At 37.1% G+C, this 18,208-nt stretch overlaps 1 protein-coding gene across 7 annotated transcripts in view; it reads right to left on the reverse strand.

Annotated features, from left to right (window-relative positions):
• Positions 1–4,078: 4,078 nt before the first annotated feature.
• Positions 4,079–18,208, reverse strand: part of kalrnb (kalirin RhoGEF kinase b) — a 119,829-nt gene continuing 105,699 nt past the window's right edge. For all 7 annotated transcript variants that reach the window (XM_055214160.2, XM_055214162.2, XM_055214158.2 and 4 more), the window contains 10 exons: positions 15,643–15,746; positions 14,732–14,801; positions 14,549–14,635; positions 14,383–14,475; positions 12,425–12,475; positions 10,284–10,361; positions 9,882–10,067; positions 9,635–9,806; positions 8,377–8,543; positions 4,079–5,413 (listed from right to left, as the gene is read on the reverse strand). In XM_055214160.2, the coding sequence (XP_055070135.2) occupies positions 5,195–5,413; positions 8,377–8,543; positions 9,635–9,806; positions 9,882–10,067; positions 10,284–10,361; positions 12,425–12,475; positions 14,383–14,475; positions 14,549–14,635; positions 14,732–14,801; positions 15,643–15,746 (1,227 nt within the window). In that variant the 3' untranslated portion in view covers positions 4,079–5,194. The remainder of the gene's footprint in view (positions 5,414–8,376; positions 8,544–9,634; positions 9,807–9,881; positions 10,068–10,283; positions 10,362–12,424; positions 12,476–14,382; positions 14,476–14,548; positions 14,636–14,731; positions 14,802–15,642; positions 15,747–18,208) is intronic.

Here is an 18,208-nt window from a genome sequence, read left to right on the forward strand (position 1 = left end):
TTTCAAATGAATGTGTTTTGTTTACAACATTTTGAATTTTTTTTTTGATGGCACAGCACACCGAGACAGGAAAAAGCACAACAGCGCTCAAACCAAACTTGTAATCCAGTGCTGTTAGTCACTTCATAGAAATATTAACTTGAGTGATTTCCCTCTTTAAAAATGTTTATTTAATTTTGTGTTGCATAGCGATGAACCACATCCAGTTTACTATGAATACTAGATTTTTTTGATGGCCGGGTGACTGAGAATTTTATCAGATTATAATAAATAACAGAGGGTACATTTTTTCCAACGCTTTTTGCTGTGCTTTTATTTGTGTGTATTGTAAATGATACATTAAGCGTTACAGAATGAGAAAGCCTGCCCCCTTATGGCCGCTGTGTGTATTACAGATCAGTGTCAGTGGTTGCAGCCTCTGGGGGTCGCATTTGCATGCTGAAGTTTTTCTTTCAGAATATTAACAATTATAAAGTTGACTATTATTCTTAGTTAATCGAAAAAATGTAATATGCTTATGACTTGCGAATGTAGTGCTCCGTCAACTGAAATAAACCAAACTTGATGACGTATGCAGCCTGCATACAGAGGCTGCAGATTGAGAAACGGCCCTCGTGTCTAATAGCCTTGACCTTGGATAAAAGTTTGAAAAAAATTATCTAATCTAGTATTAGATTTGCAAGATCTTATCGAGTCAAATGGTTTGATGGTTTTAGATGGATTTTGATATGTTTAATGTACATCTTAAAACATATGTTTATTATAGGACTTAACTTTTTTTTAAAAAGATTAAGAGTTACATAGGTATAAATTTGCATTGCTGAGTTAGACACTTGCTCACTGGTAAAACATGTATGCTTTGATTTGGGATCAAACATGATTCTTCCATCGTAAGTTTAATTTTACGTCCCAGGTAAAAATAAAGTACACTTAAATCAATGGGCAAAAAATATACTTACATGCAAGTATTCCTAGTACATTGTTTTTTGTATGTTTAAAAAAAGTTTAAAAAATGTAATGCTAATAGTAGTTTTACTTCAGTAGTACTTTAGTGCACTTGAAAAAGTAAATAAATACCAATAATTGGCTACTTAGATTTTTAGTGTATATAAATTAATAAATAAATTAATGTCTCAAAATAGCACAGTTGAGTACATTTAGATGTTCTTAAGTTTATCTTAAAGTCATATCCCGCTAGTGGGCGTGGTTTCAGCGCCGACAGCGGACACGCCCCCGACGTTTTTTCCAAGATTTTTATAACTTCCCTTACGAAAAATAACTATGGTTTTATTGTGGTAATAGTGTAGTAACTTTGTTTTTTTGGTGCATTGATTACAATCAGCAAAACCATGGTTTTACTACACTAACTGTGGTTTAACTATGGTTTTTGAAAACCATGGTTGTCAAAACCATGGTTATTTTGTGGTTACCATGGTTTTACTACAGTAACCATGTTTTTTTTTTTTTTTAACTGTAGTAAAATCATGGTTAATTTTCGTAAGAGTTATTTTATTCACTTAATTTTTTGCAGTTTTTTTAAATCATTCAAATTTGACTGGGTGGTTAATAACACATTTTTGTGTGGTGTGACAAACTCAGAACACATATTTAAAGGTAGGATTTTTCCACTTTCTTAAAAAATAATCTAGATGATTACCCCCATGTCATCCAAAATGTTGATGTCTTCCGTTGTTCAGTCGAGAGAAATTACGTTTTTTGAGGAAAACGTTCCAGGACTTTATTGGACCTCAAAAGTTTGCAGTTTCAATGCAGTTTAAAATTGCAGTTTCAACGCAGCTTCAAACGATCCCAACCGTGGCATAAGGGTCTTATCTAACAAAGCGGTTTCCATTTTGGGCAATAAAAATAAAAATATGTACTTCATAACCGTACTACACAACTTCTCGTCTTGCACTATTCGTGTGACATAACGTAATGTGTCAGTGATGGTCGCTTTCGAACCACTGCTTCTGAGGCCTCGGAACATTTACGAATCTTTTGTTTCGAATCAATTGGTTCGGAGCTTGTTTTAAACTAAAATCTAAAATATTTATTTATTATCATTTTTCCTGTTGTTTAATAGCTGTATCATTTTTGCTGTAATGTGTTGTTTTGTTGAATAATAACAAAAAACATTATAACTATTTAGAAACGAAAATCCGATGATTCACCACTAGGGGGAGTAAAATGGCGGCCAAGAAAGCAACTGGAGCACAAATTTAGTGTAAATAAATGTATATTTTCACTTTATACATCTCTTAATTGTATTTCTAGCGAGAAATTACTATTGTAGTTTTCAAATATGATTAGTCATCACAAAGGCACTCTCTGTTTATATTTCAAACACGCTGCCTTTGAAGTGTGTCCGAAAGCGTTTCTCGGACCATGGCTGCATCCGAAAACTTTAGGCAGCTAAAGCGTGTGTAAGCTCTACACCTCGTAAATTTTTTAACAGTGTGTCAGTTCTATGTGGACCGCAAGCGCTGTGATTGGTCCACCAGCACGCCTCCCGTCAGGTAAAAAAACTGCGTCACAGGTATTTGCGGCAGAGGTCTGCGCGTGTGTTTGCATGTCGACGAGGATGACGACGCAAAAGTATTAATGAAAACCGACCCGGAACCTACGCCGTCACGGCTACAGGGCTCGTTATAGTTGTGCGTAGGTCCTACGGCGTAGGTTTCACGTCGGTTTTCATTTATACTTTTGCGTCGTCGTCCATGTACATGTGCAAACACACGCGCAGACTGCTGGTAGGCAGTATCCACGCCTGTAACCACAGTAGCAGCATGACCGTCAAAGAAGAAGCTTGGCAAGTTAACCCACAAACGAAGAACAAAGTTGAAATGGTCCTCTTTCTCCAAACTTGTAAACACTGCAGGTCGTTTTGCATAGGTCATGCTTGACCTTTTGACATGATGCATTACGTGAGGTTTAAACAGCAATTTTAATCTGCATTTAAACTGTAATGTGTTATTGGGGTCCAATAAAGTCTATTAAAGGTTCAGTGTGTAAATTTTTGAAGGATCTCTTAACAGAAATGCAAAATAATATACAAAACTATATTATCAGGAGTGTTTATAAAACGGTTAGTTCCAATCCTTGATTCTGATTGGTCAATAGGTGTGCTTTATTCACGATAAAGCACTACTTTGACCGCTTCACCCAACTGTTCTATTTAATATCACTGCGCCCTTAGCAACACCCTTAGCAACACATAAACATATAATGAGGCAAAGTCTGAGAACAGTTTGTTGTTTTTATTTGAGCTTTCATGTTGTTGTTCGCAGTCAGGGACTATTTTTTCTAGCGGAAGGAATGCTTTTATTGATTTAACTTCATGAAAGTTGCACTAATATTTTTTTTACTTTAATATTGTGTGGTAACCGTTTTATAAAAGCAATAAGGTACTCGAGGCAAGTGCTCCGCTTCGCGTCGTGCCTAACAACGCCCTTCAGCCGTTACTTATTCACGATACAGCACAGCCTCTCGTACCTTATTGCTTACATAAAGACCTTTCATAATGAACCGTTATGTGGTTATTACCTTAGAAAGAGACCTTTTTTTCTACATACACAGAGGTCGCCATTTTGTGCCGCCATTTTTCTACAGAAGCCCTTAACCGACAATTTTTTTTACTAAGTTGTCTCCGACGATGACATGTTAGTCCGGTGGCGCCTACCGTAGCTTCTCTATGTGTTTCAAAAGCGAGGGGTGAGCAGTGGACTAAGCCGTTGGTTGCAATTCACAACCTTACCACTAGATGCTGCTAAAATGTACACACTGCACCTTTAAATTGAGAAAAATCCTGGAATGTTTTTGTTAAAAAAACTTAATTTCTTCTCGACTGAACAAAGAAAGACATGGGAGACATTTTAGAAGACATTGGGTTGAGTAAATCATTGGGATTTTTTATAAAATTGAAAGAATTCCTTTAATAACTGACTTTACACAGACTTTTTTTAGTGCACTTTTTTCCACTTGGGGTCACAGTCTAAAGGTTATAAAAGAGCATTTATAGATCTGAGCAGCATTGTGTGGGTGTCTAACCAGATTCACAGACGATACAGAACACATAATATCCAAGATGAAAAACTGTCAGCTTTATTATGAACAACATTCCAGAGTTAAACAAGTGAAATACCTGCTAGAATTATTATTATTTTTTAACGTTTATTTACACACATTTCTGAGATCGCTCACAGCAGAGACTACGCTTTGGAAATCAACAACATCCATTTTTTATCTAATCCGAGTAAACATCTGTCCTGATATGATTCAGATGATAACTTAGTACGTACTAAATCTGATGATGTCAAATGTAAAAATCAGAGAGTTGGGTTAAAGAGGCAGTGCGCACTACCAGAGTCTCATTTCGTTTGGTTATTTCCTTCGATATCGAGCCTGGAGAGAAAAGAGGGACCGTCTTCCTCCGCTGTGTATCTATTATGGCAATGTCAAAAATATTATGTACAGCTTTAAAATGATACAGAATAATACATTTAAATCTTTAGTTACAGGTACAGTTATGAGCATCGTGACTATTGCCGTATTGCACAACTTGCCGTCACTGCGATACTATTTGTCTGAAAAGTGCAGAATACTTTGTACAAAACACTGAACCGATCGATCGACAGAACTGAAGGAAATAATAAATGTGCCACACCTAATAGCTGTAAAAATAAGACACTTTGAAAAAATAAAATCTCAGTCAAATAAAATATACACAGTGTGCAAATGACTTGGCATAGACCGAAAGACATAGAAAGAGGGAAAGCCCCAGTCCTAAACAGTCTTTTGCGCGTAATGGAGCGAGAGTTTATGAGAAATTGTGACGATAACATCCATACACATCCACACGTAAATCACTAACAAATTCACCTCGGTTTCCTCTCTATACAACACAATCTTTTTTTAAATTATTCGCAATATAATAGATTTTCTTCAACTTCCTCTTTTTATGTATTTTTCTTATATGTTTTGCCCATATTGATTATGGGAGGTTGCACTGTTTAGTTCCCTTAAGTTCTGTATGTCAATGGGCGGGACTTCCTGTTCTGAGTGATCAACAGCAGCTTAGCAGGAGTTTGAGTGGCACGTCCTCGATGCCTTCCCAGAGTAGGCTGGTTTACTGTGGTGTAGCTGGATGGTGAATGTGATTGAGTTTTGGTGGTGGTGGTTTTGAGGCGGCGTGGCTTTACCGGGTCGAGGATAGCACGTGACCCGGTACCCAGCCTTCCGCGGCGGGTGATTGGCTGTTTGCAGGTCGGTAAACCAGGCACATGTTCTGCTGATTGGACGCCAGGATCTGCACCTTTTCACCAACCGCCACACAGATCTCATCCTCTTTTACGGCATTGTAGTCCTGCGTCACCAGCACGGATGAAAGACCGTTACACTCGCCCTCGTCCAGCTCCTATAGGACAATACACAAACATAATCCATAATATACATTTTTGACCTGACCATTTGTTGAAGGGATAGTTCACCACAAAAATTTTATTTTTGTCATTTATTTCTTGAAGGAAGATACTTTGAGGAATGGTTGTAACCAAACCGATCAAAAGCCCCATTGACTTCCACAGTATTCTTTTTTCTTATTACAGATGCCAATGGGGCTTCTGATCGGTTGGGTGAACAACCAATGACCTTGGAGTTGCTCTACCAACTGAGCTACAGAAAATTTACTAAACCCGATAATGTCAAAAATAAAAATCACAGACGACAACCCATCTAAACAAGTCAATGACAGACTCAGCGATCCCTATTTAGGGGGTTTGTTTTGTTTCAAAAATTAAAGACTACAAATATTAAAATGTGATTTTTGCGGAAAAAGTCTTTCTAACACAGCTGAACAGCACTAAAGGGAAAAGCAGGACGAGTCTGTTCCTCACTCTCTCTTTCTGTGCCAACCTTGACCTGGCACTGGCATGGAAAAAAAATCGCCGCGTGAAAAAAAGAAACATTTTAAACTAAAAAAGTAGCAAGCTGCTCCTCCAGTCTGGTGTTCAATGACAGCCTGATTTATTAGGGACACAGAATGCAGGGTGTGCCAGGCCTCGGATACAACCGAGAGAAAGAGAGAGACTGTGGAGAGAAGAAAGAGAACATAATAGACAGAAGAAGAAGAAGAAATAGGTGGAGAACAGAAGGAGAGCTTGGAAAAGTAGGCCATTTCCCCCACTAAGAATAACTAGCAGGCATCGCTCCTCTTTTCAAAGACAAATAGAGTGTAACGACACAGTACTGTAGTATGATAATGTACAGTTTAGCAAAGATACTGTATTTATCCAGTGACTAAAAACATATAATTAATATATAATTAATTTAAATTACTCAGTAATTAATAGGGGGTAACGGTTCTGGGTAAAAATCTAAAACGTGCCGTTCACCTTCCTTGAATCAGTACGTGTTTAAACCGCAGTTCATCAAGACATCTATAATTAATATATGTTTTAGTGAAGAACCAAAAACAGCTAAAGCTCCACTAACCACTGCTTACTGTACTGTACCCTACTGAAAAAAAACAGCTAAGACCAGCATAACCTGGTAACTTGGTTTAAGCTGGTTTAAAGTGGCAGTAGCTCGTTTAAGCTGGTCCTCCCAGCCTGGCAAAGCTGGTGGGTCAGCTGGTCTTCCAGCCTGACCAGCTAAGTCCTGCTAGACCAGCTTAAAAAGTGACCAAAACACAGCTACACCAGCAAAACCAGCTAATACCAATTGTTTGGCGCGAGTCCCGCTTGTTACTGTATGACATTAGGCGTAATTTACGAGTCCGGTCACGAGATTACGCGTGAACGCAGGTAACGCCAAAACAATTTAAACAGCCACTACTATACACAGTGCTAATTTAGACAGGCACATAATGTATAACAACACTAGCAGACGCGCTAGATGTTTTTATCGCCATTCGCCAAAAAAGCCCTTCAGCTGTACAGGATGCGGATTAAAACTTTTGAAACGCTTGACAGCACCCCTTCGCTTTAAGTACTTTATTAGCAGTTCTTTCCCGCCAGCCTTTTTTTAAAAGTAGAATTTTTTGTGATTTTCACTAAAGTTTCACAAAATGCCTTTCAGGAAAATGTTCTTTTTTATAAATATATAAACATGAAATACCTCAAATGAAAGAACAGACCCTTCGCTTTAAAAAAAAACGTTCATCCTATCTTTTGTTCTCTTATAATATGGGTAGGTTTCTTCAAAAAGAAAAAATTTTGAGCAAAAAGCTGAAATATCTGCATGTTTGTAAAGAACTTTTATTTGAGATCAGATTCAGAACGATGATCAAAACATAAATTGTGTTTCCTACGTTGTTAGATTAGTTGATGCTCGTTTCATAAATTTTATGGGTTAGAGCACCAGCTAGTGGATAATAGCGGAATTATAGATTAATGTCATGTCGGTTCTGACCAGCCGCAATAGAGGCGTCAAACGCGAGTGATTTCAATATTGTGTCGATGTGAAGACGTGTTGATGCGCACATGGATGTCTCGAGGCGCGAATGAGGCGTGTAGCGCGGTAGACGCGATTCCGCCTCATTCGCTCGTCTAGTTCGCGCGAATTGAGCGTTGCCGCAGGAAACGCGCGAGTTGAAAAATGTGAACTTTGAAGGAAGCCAATAATCAGGAGCTCTAGTAGTGACGTGATTACACTTTAAGAAAGCAGAGTCACAAAAGCCCCTCCATGATGCGAATTTCCACGTGAATGTCTAGACGCGATTCGTAGACGCGAATTTGACGCCTCAAACGCGGCTGGTGTGAACCCACAGTAAAACTCGACAGGGAAGCGAGCGTCACCAAAACTGTATCCATAAAACCGTGATACGAACCGAACCGTGAGCAGTGTGAACAGTACACTCCTAAAACTAACTGTATCACTAACTATTTACCAGATTTATTACTAATTAAAATGTGAACCGATATAAAGTTAATAATCACTATTTTAAGCTTTCATTTTAAGTAAATGTTCTGGTGTGCAGCTTCTCAGAGGAGAAGCCTGATTTCTCAGAAGGGTTTTTCTACACAAGTGGAGTTGTGGTTCCTCGCCGCTGTCATCCTGTTGTCTTTCTTACTAGAGAACTGCTGACATTAGCTTAGTTTATAGCTTAGGGTTTTGTAAATTCTGTTAATCTAGCTTTTCCTGTAATGGTCCAGCCACAACCTTAAAGACGTCCCTGTTTCAGTTTTGTAGGCATGTGGTGCTGGGATGCCCTTGATGTAGCACATGCAAGTGAACTGTGAAGTGTTCTTATAGCTCAGTAGATAAAGCATTGCGTTAACAGCGCAAAAGGTCAAGGGTTTGATTCACAGGAAACACACATACTGATAAAATGTATAGCTTGTATACATTGCAAGTTGCTTTTGGATTTTTTTGGCTTACCTCTTCTACATGCTTGTTGGGTTTGTGGGCGGGGCTTCCGTTGGGGGCTGTGTTGGGTTTGAGGGGTGTGGAGGGATGAGAAGATGAAGATTTGCTGCTATTGGACAGCTGCCTAGTCAAAGAAACTCCAGTCTCTTTCTTCTGATATTCCAGCGGGTTCTGAAGGGCTGATCATGAACACAAAACGCATATACAATTACACTACACTCTGGAATGCTTGATTCTGATTGGCCAGTTGCGAAATTCCAAGGTATGTTTTTGTAAAATAACAACCGCCTGAAACTAATAAACTAATAACACACGTCTTCAAATGACTTTGACAGGTACAGTTTAAAAAGGACACAATTTTTTTTTAAAAAGCTCATTTTCCAGCTTCCCTAGAGTTAAATATTTGATTTTTACCTTTTCTGGAATCCATTCAAGCTGATCTCCGGGTCTGGCGGTACCACTTTTAGCATAGCTTAGCACAATCCATTGAATCTGATTAGACCATTAGCATCACGCTAAAAAATAACCAAAGAGTTTCAATATTTTTCCTATTTAAAACTTAAAATGTAACTCTCGGGGGGCTGGAAAATGAGGATATTTAAAAAAAAAATTGGAGTGTCTCTTTAATATTACACAAAAATTAAATATAAATTAATAAATAAATAAATAAATAAATAAATAAATAAATAAATAAATAAATAAATAAATAAATAAATATATATATATATATATATATATATATATATATATATATATATATATATATATATATATATATATATATATATATATATATATATATATATATATATATATATATATATATATAGATATATAGATACACACACACACACACACACACACACACACACACACACACACACACACACACACACACACACACACACACACACACACACTTATCTTAAAATCAAAAGTAAACAAGTTTTTCTCGCAAAAGATCTGTATTCATTAAAAACTAGCAAATAAAATATCTCAATTAATATTTAATGTACTTTACCTTACTAAGGAGGTAAATAGGCGTGTAACATGCGGGATAAGGTACAGGCAGCAGGTTGTTATAGCAAAATAAACCCCTACAGTGTAATACAAGACCCTCCACTTTGTGTCAAGATCACACTGTCGGGGCCTATTTCTTTGATAACAGCCTTCTATACATTATCCCTTACAAATGTGTGAATTTATCCATCTACCTACTCATTCATTTCACCGTTTCTCTTACTGCTAATGCTTATCTTCATCTTCCTACCTGTGAGAAAGTTGATCTGCATGTCCAGTAGTTTTTGGATGCTCTGGACCCACTCTTTCTTGATGTCGACGTTAGCCGCCTGTAGCGTTACCCGTTCGGACGAGCCGCGGCTTAACAGGACGAACTTGCAGGGGTCACCGTCCACGTGTTCCTCCATGCTCAGGTAGCTCACCTGCACAGGTGAACGCACAACATCACAAAGTGTTCTCTATGGACAGGAGCGCTGAAAAACGTCTGCTGGATGTACCTTGATGCTCTTTTTAAACTGGTACCCTGGTGTTGAAGAGCCCTTGCGCAGCAGCTCGCTGAAGATGACGATCTGCTCAAAGAGGAAGACTCTGCGCTCTTTACTGCGCGACAGAACCCCAGAGTCTTGCTCCGTCACGAAGAACGTGTCCTGCTGCAGCAACTTTCCCTGAGCTGTCAGTTTGCCCTGCGCAAACAAATACGGCATAGGGTTATAAATGTTTGCTGAATCTTTTATGAGTAATCACTGTTTTCGCCCAATGTAGATTTTTGGGAGTATCAGTCACATAAAATAGCAAAAGTTATACCACTATTTTATGATACCCATAGTGAAGTTGACTTATTTTTCATTAGGATTCTGTTACAGTTAATAAAATGCTTTTTAGTGAAGATCTAAAGTTACCTCGTAGCCTTGCAAACGTCCCAGATTCATCATGTCATTACACTGCTTGGGCACCAGGAACATCAGATCAACGGCTTTCTCAAAACACAAGGCAACAGTATTATTAATTGACGAATACTTTACCTGCTCCTGTAGCACAGCTGGTAGAACTTGAGGTACATATTGATAAAAACAACTTTAATACACGATTTAGGGCTTTGAATTAATATTCATATACAGGTGCTGGTCATATAATAAGAATATCATCAAAAAGTAGATTTTTATTCACTAATATAGTTTTGATGATTATAACTGAAAACTAAGAAAAATCCCAAATTCAGTATCTCAGAAAATTAGAATATTGTAAAAAAAAGGTTCAATATTGATCAGCTGATTATCTCAAAACACATGCAAAGGCCTTTAAATGGTCTCTCAGTCTAGTTGTGTAGGCTACATAATCATGGGGAAGACTGCTGACTTGACAGTTGTCCAAAAGACGACCATTGACACCTTGCACAAGGAGGGCAAGACACAAAAGGTCATTGCAAAAGAGGCTGGCTGTTCACAAGGCTCTGTGTCTAGGCATATTAACAGAGAGGCGAAGGGAAGGCAAAGATGTGGTAGAAAAAAGTGTACAAGCAATAGGGATAACAGCACCGTGGAGAGGATTGTGAAACAAAACCCATTCAAAAATGTGGGGGAGATTAACAAAGAGTGGACTGCAGCTGGAAGAACCACTACGCACAGGTTTAGTTTGCGAAATAAAGCCCAGTTTGTGAAATAAAAATGAGAAAAAAATTATGTGTAAGGGATAATGTGAAAAGTTCATACATTGTGTATAAATTAACCCACATTTGGATTGATAACGATGGCCATGACGATATGCTAGATAACAATGTGGGGCTAACAAGCCAAAGAACCCAGAAATACATTTCTATAAACTGTCGAGCCGTAAAACCCTCCCTTTGAGGAGAAAAAAGTGGATCGCCGACTACGTTTCCCCCTAGTGGACGCAGTTCTACTAATATGAGTACTATGAAAAGTTGCCTGTTTCCACTTTTCTGTCTGTAAACGCTCGTTTTTTGAGCTCGACAGCTTATAAAAACTTATTTCTGGGTTCTTTGGCTTGTTAGCTGTACATCTTGTCACACAGCAGCTTTAAGGCATTATTCTGTTTTTTGTTATAAGCCAGAAATGACAAGGAGGCGGCCTCTCTCAATACAAAGTCAATGGAGACGATTGGATTGTTTCCCCCCCGGTGGGCGTGGTTTTCAGGTTATGACGCGCTGCGCTCTGTCTCTATAGAACAGGGTTTCCCAAACTGAAGTTTGCAAACCCCTGGTGGCTTGCAAGGGAATTGCAGGGGTTTTGTGAGCTGATGAAAAACATTTAATTTCATATGTTCAAATAACAGGTAATATTAACAATAATTATGTAAAATACTCTTGATAAAAACTTTGAAATGTGCAAATGTGCTTTACTTAATGTACATTAAGTAAATCATTTATGTCAGTGGGGCTCAGCTGGTAAAAAGTTAGAAAACCCCTGCCATAGCAGAACTACTTTTGCCTGAACGCTTCCATAAAAGTTTCACAAAAGGTTCTTAGCAGTGATTAAGGTTCTACTGACTATAAACAGGTAAGAAAGTAATAGTTCTTCTATGTCAGCGCTGTGAAGAACCTTTTAAGTAGTGGTCGACTGATATGGGTTTTTAAATTGGCCAATGCCGATATGAAGAAAGCAATGTGGCCGATATAAGGTCGATATTTAACATTAACATAATAAACATTGAATTTGCGTATTTATGCAATATTCTCTTAATTTAAAAACTCTTAATGAGGTAAAAATTATAATGAGGTTCAATATTTAAAGCATATGAAGCAGTTTCTTTTAGATTGCTCTGGTAGTACTTGGGTGTCATGCGCCAACACTTCTGTGGGTTTGAGTGTATTTATATTGGAATGCAATGCTAATGTGCTAACGTGACCCAACCGGAGAATCTATGGGCCAAACGGAAAGATTTATCGGCAAAGGTCGATAACACAAAAGTCCAAATACCGGCCTATAAACTGGCATCTGCAATATATCGTCCGACCGCTCCTTTTGGGCATTTGTGCAGGCTCATTATGTTTATTTATGTGGTACAGTTTTAGGCAACTTACCTCAATTTCTTTACAGTCCAGACCTGCTTTAGAACTGTACTTCAAAAAGTCCTTGAATTAACAAAGAGGAAAAGAAAAAAGGTTACCACAGAATAATAATCTGATCATGTTGTGAAACGGCAAATTAATAAGTAATAAAAAATGTAGCTGTTAATTTTCCATTGCAATTAAATGTCAAATGACAATGAAAAATACAAAACAGATATGTGACCCTGGAACACAAAACCATAAGTTGCACGGCTATATTTGTAGCAATAGCCAACAAAACATTGTGCAAGTCAAAATGATTGATTTTTTTAATGCCAAAAATTATTATGATTCTAAGAAAGATAATGCTCCATAAAGATATTTTGTAAATTTCTTACCATAAATATATCAACAATGTATTTATCATTGTAAGATGTGTTGCTAAGGACTTTAAAGGCGATTTTCTCAATATTTAGATTTTTCTGCATTTTCAAATAGTTGTTTCTTGGCCAAATATTGTCCTATCCTAACAAACCATACATCAATTGAAAGCTTATTTAGTCAGCTAAATGTAAATTGACCCCTATGACTGGTTTTGTATTCCAGGGTTACATATATTCATAGATAATGCTTAAGAATTAATAGCACCTCTTCTTAATTAACCAGACACTTAGTTTTTATGTATCACATAAAAGTAGTGGTACTGTATTTGCCACAAAGTTCATTAATAAAAAGGATTTTTTTAATGGTTTTAAACAGTGTAAAACAATGTCATTTAGTTTAAAGTGTAAAATTAAAGAAGAAAGATATTTTGATGAAGGTTTTTGACCAAACCGTTCACGAGCCCCATTCACTTCCAAAGAAGCAAAAAGAAAACTATGGAAGTGAATGGGGTTTATGAATAGTTTGGTTAAAAACATTCCTCAAAATATCTTCCTCTATTTTCATTAAAGGGGACAGAGAATGAAAAACCATTTTTACCTTGTCTTTGTTGAATAATGGTAGTCTACCCGCATTCACAAACATACAAAAAGTGCTAAACATGCTAAACATCTCAGTCTCATAGAAATTCCTCTTTTAGAAATGTCAGCCCAATCTGAAAAACTGATGCTTATGACATCATGGGCATCTAACTGCCCCTCCACTTTAAAATAACTGGCTACATTTTTTGAGTGGCAGCAAAGTCAGTCAATCAGTAATGAGATTGCAAGTTAAGCCAGTAGGGGGAGCCAAATAGGTGCAAAACCACTTGTTTAAAATCCCCCTCCCTAATAGAGCTATCTGAGAGAGGTTTTTAGGAAGCTTCTAAGGCATTACAGACCCAAACAATTTTTTTTGTCTACATGTCACATCACAGAACAAGGATAAATACTTGTTCAATCATTCTATGTCACCTTTAAAACAAAGAAATGTATCTAATGTAACCACATGAGGGTGAGTAAATGATGACAGATTTTTTGGGTGAACTATCCGTTTAATATATTATGGTTTTATAGTAGCAACTATGGTATTTTAAAGAAAATTGGTGGTTACTTAAAGGTGCAGTGTGTAAATTTTAGCGGCATCTAGTGGTGAGGTTGCGAATTGCAACCAATGGCTTAGTCCACTGCTCAACCCTCCCTTTTGAAACACATAGAGAAGCTACAGTAGCCGCCACCGGACAAACATGTCATCATCGGAGACAACTTAGTAAAAACACTTTGTCCGTTAAGGGCTTCTGTAGAAACATGGCGGCACAAAATGGTGACTTCCATGTAAGGGGACCCTAGGTGTATGTAGATAAAAACGTCTCATTCTAAGGTAATAAACGCATTACGGTTCATTATAAAAGTTCATTATACACCCCTAATAATATAGTTTTGTAAATTATTTTGCATTTCTGTCAAGAGATCCTTCTAAAAATTACACAATGCACTTTTAAAAAAAGAAGAAAGTGGCAAAAGGCAACATATCACACATACTGTAGGTTTATATACGTCAGTAGATGTTACCTTGAGCAGAAGTTGGTATTTGGTGATCCTCTGGATGGGTTTAATCAGGTAATCACTGATGGAGAGCCTGGAGTTTACCTCCTGCTGTATCTCCTGATAGAAACATCAAAAACATCTTCAAACTGAAGCTCTTCGTCTCATATAACCGTCCTTAAATATTACTCACCTCGAAATATGCATCATACTCAGCTACAACAAACTCGGAGCGAGGCTTGTTCTGACAGTAGATCACATACATGTGTAACCTTCTCTCCTGGATTACAGAAGAAGACAAATACATGAGGTCTATGTAGTACCACAAATACACAAAGACACTCTCAATATAAGGAAAAATTTTACTTTAACTCACGTGCTTAATAAACAGCTCGGCCAATTTGTCATGGTCCTGAAGACATTTCTCCAGTTCACCAAGAAAAAAACTTTAGAAAGAAACAGAAAATACTATGTAAGAAGATTTCCATCTGAAGTTCATCCCACTCCCTATTTGTTTGTGACCAGACTCGTATGAACCAGGAAATTGTACGCTTATGTTTTGCATACTAATTTGTTTCGCCTTTGTTAAAAAAAAACATACTAGAAAAGTAACTGTCGAGTGCCGTGACTGCAACAACAGTAGATTTACATGTAATGGCGTACATTTTTTTGCAAAGGAAATGAATGGCAAAAAATGATAACGGTTTATAGAGGTATATACAGTGTATTTTTTCTTGATAGATTAAAAAACATTTCATATGAAATGGAATTAATTTGCTTTGGTTCAGTTGCAAAAAAAAAAAACGAATAGCTGTCAGTGGCGGACGGCGCATGGAGGGATCCTACATGCATCACTTGTCTTGCCAAAATACGTGCCTGGTGCAGATGCGTCTAAAGGGTTTATGATAAATGAAACGCTTGCATTTGCCAGATATTCGTACAATCTCATGTGTAATCACTCCCTTTACTGTTAAGGGAGTGTCTTGCGTGTATTTTGTGAACGTGAGCGTCTCTTTTATCATAAACGGTTTCGACACGTGTGCAGCAGGCACCTATTTTGACAAAAACGTGATGCACATGGTTCACATACACTATTTTGAAAACGCAAGCAACACAAGACACTCCGAACATTTATTTTGAATTAGCGCCCCTCGGATGAGCAGTCACGAGACACCACTGATAGCTGTATATTTCTTCTAGTCCCGCATTAGGTTTAAGTAAAATAGCTCCATTCCATCTCTAAAGTTGGTAAAAAATTGGACAGCATGAAAAAAACATGTGCTTTACTCTTTATGCCAGTCGTAGAGCTGATGAATGTTCCCAAAGACAATTTTATCCTTCCCCGTCATGTCCTCTGGAACACCCTTCTCCCCGATCCTTCTCATGAAGCCCTAAGATCAAACACATAACATCTGAACATTTAGAGACTTAAAAACAAAAGCCTTTAAAAGGGAATAGGTTTTGGCAAAAGACCTCCTGATCAAACATTTTTCACTGTATTGAATTTTAAAGTGTGCTACACTCTTAAAAATAAAGGTGTTTAAAAGCCTCTTCACAGCCATGACATAGAGGGACCACATTTGGTTTCTCAAATAATCATTCAGGTCAAACGATCTTAGAAAAACAATTTCTTTCATACATTTTTAAATTCTAAAGCAGGGGTTTTCAAGGGCAGGGGTCTCCAACCTTTTTTTGAGCAAGGGCTATCACAATGGATAAAAAAATCCAGAGGGCTACTTTTTTGATATAGGCTGCGTCTGAAAACTTAGGTAGATGACTTGTTGCCTTGCTGCCTCATGAGACAATGACTTCGGAGGCATGAAGGCAACTCAGAGAAACGCTTTCAGACACACTTCATAGGCAGCGTGTTTGAAATATAAACAGAGAGCGCGTTTGTTATAACTAATCACATATTTAAAAACTACAATAGTTATTTCTCGCTAGAAATGCAATTAAAAGGTGTAAAAAGTGAAAAAAATACATTTATTTACACTAAATTTGTGCTCCAGCCACTTTCTTGGCCGCCATTTTATTTTTTCAAACTCGACCAGGCTCGAACCATCACATTCCCCACGCGTGCACACCCATTTTGTGGGACAAAATCTCAGGAGTCAGGAAGTAAACCTAACATGCCTTGATGCCTTCCCGCCGCAGGAGGCAGCGATTTAAAGTTTTCGGACGCAGCCATAGTCTACTCAAAACTGATTTATTTTACTTGTTGATATGTTTTTTAAACATACATAAAAGAAGCAAAGCCAATATACAAAAATTTCATAAATTAATATTAAAATTAAGGCTATTATTAAAATGTGCTTTGGCAGGCAACTCACAGACTTTGCCCGCGGGCACCATGTTGGAAACATTGTTCTAGGGGGTACCAAGAAAATTTCAGAGGAAAAAACAAAAAGTCACTGTAAAACGTGAAAGTTGAATCTACTAAAAACTACTTTAATTGCTAAAATACACTTAAAATATTAATATAAGTTTTTATCAACTTAACTCTTTACCTGCCAGCGTTTAAAAAAAAGTTGCAAGCCAGCACCAGCATTTTTTATGATTTTTACATAAGTTCTAGAAAATGTCTTCTTTAAATATATAAACATACAATATATCACATGAAAGAACAGACCCTCTGCTCAAATATGGGTAGGTTTATTAAAAAATACCAAATTTTTAAGTGGTTTTCAAAGTGAGAAAATTTAAGTTGAAAAAACAAAAAAATAAAATTTTCATGTGTCACCAATTGAAGAAATTTTAGGTCAACTTTTACTTTTTACAGTGTAATTATTTTTCACATCTTAGGATTCAAAATTAGGTGTATCTCTTACTACAGTGGTTCTCAAACTTTTTTAGCGTGCACCCCCTTCTTATGTAAGGTGCATTCCTTCGCGCCCCCCCAAAGAAAATGTATAACAAATTTGTTCTAAAATGTATTATTTTAATTAAACAAAACATATTAAATTATACAAAGTAGTGCTGTTGGTTAGTAGCCTTAATTTGTTTTAGGTTTAATAACCCAGAATTTATGATAAATTGATGTATTTTATAAAATGTCATAAAACTGGGGTCCCCTTGCGGCCCCCCTTGTGTACGGTGCATTCCTTTGCGGCCCCCCCAAAGAAAATTTATGACAAAATCTGTTCTAAAATGTATTTTTTAATTAAACAAAACATATTACGTTACACAAAGTAGTGCTGTTGGTTAGTAGCCTTATTTTTATTAGGTTTAATTACACAGAATTCATGATAAATTAATGTATTTTAAAAAAAATTCCATAAAACTGGGGCCCCCCTGGCACCATCTCGCGGCCCCCCTGGAGGCCCCGGACCCCAGTTTGAGAACCACTGTCTTACTACATACATCCCAAATTTCTTTATAACAGCATTTGCTTTGTATCTTTCAAGTATGTTTTCCTTATTTTAGTCCTCACTCATTGGGGTTAGTAAGGCAGTACTGCAAGTAAAGCTGCTATAAAACAATATATATTTTCAGTGGCTGCAGAACAAATACAATTCAATTGAAAATGTAGCATTACTTGAAGTGTGGCCAATTATATTTGTTATACATAAAACATATAAATTGCTATATATTTTAGGTAGGGGGTCCCTCAGAATACTTGGTTTTGTTATATTTGGGGGTCTTTGGCATCATAAATTTCAAAAACCCATGACCTAAAGAACATTTTTCACTACAACTGAACTACATTTCAATTAAGCACCTTCATTTTTAAGAGTGTATATGATTTCTTGCAGATTATAAAGTTACTAATGCAACATTGTTTCACAAAGATCAGCATGTTGGTTTCTGAGCTCTTTAAATCAGGCTTGTGCACAATTCACAACTGAATTAAAGG

This window comes from Misgurnus anguillicaudatus, chromosome 8, assembly GCF_027580225.2.
Source record: "Misgurnus anguillicaudatus chromosome 8, ASM2758022v2, whole genome shotgun sequence".
NCBI classification, from domain to species: Eukaryota; Metazoa; Chordata; class Actinopteri; order Cypriniformes; family Cobitidae; genus Misgurnus; species Misgurnus anguillicaudatus.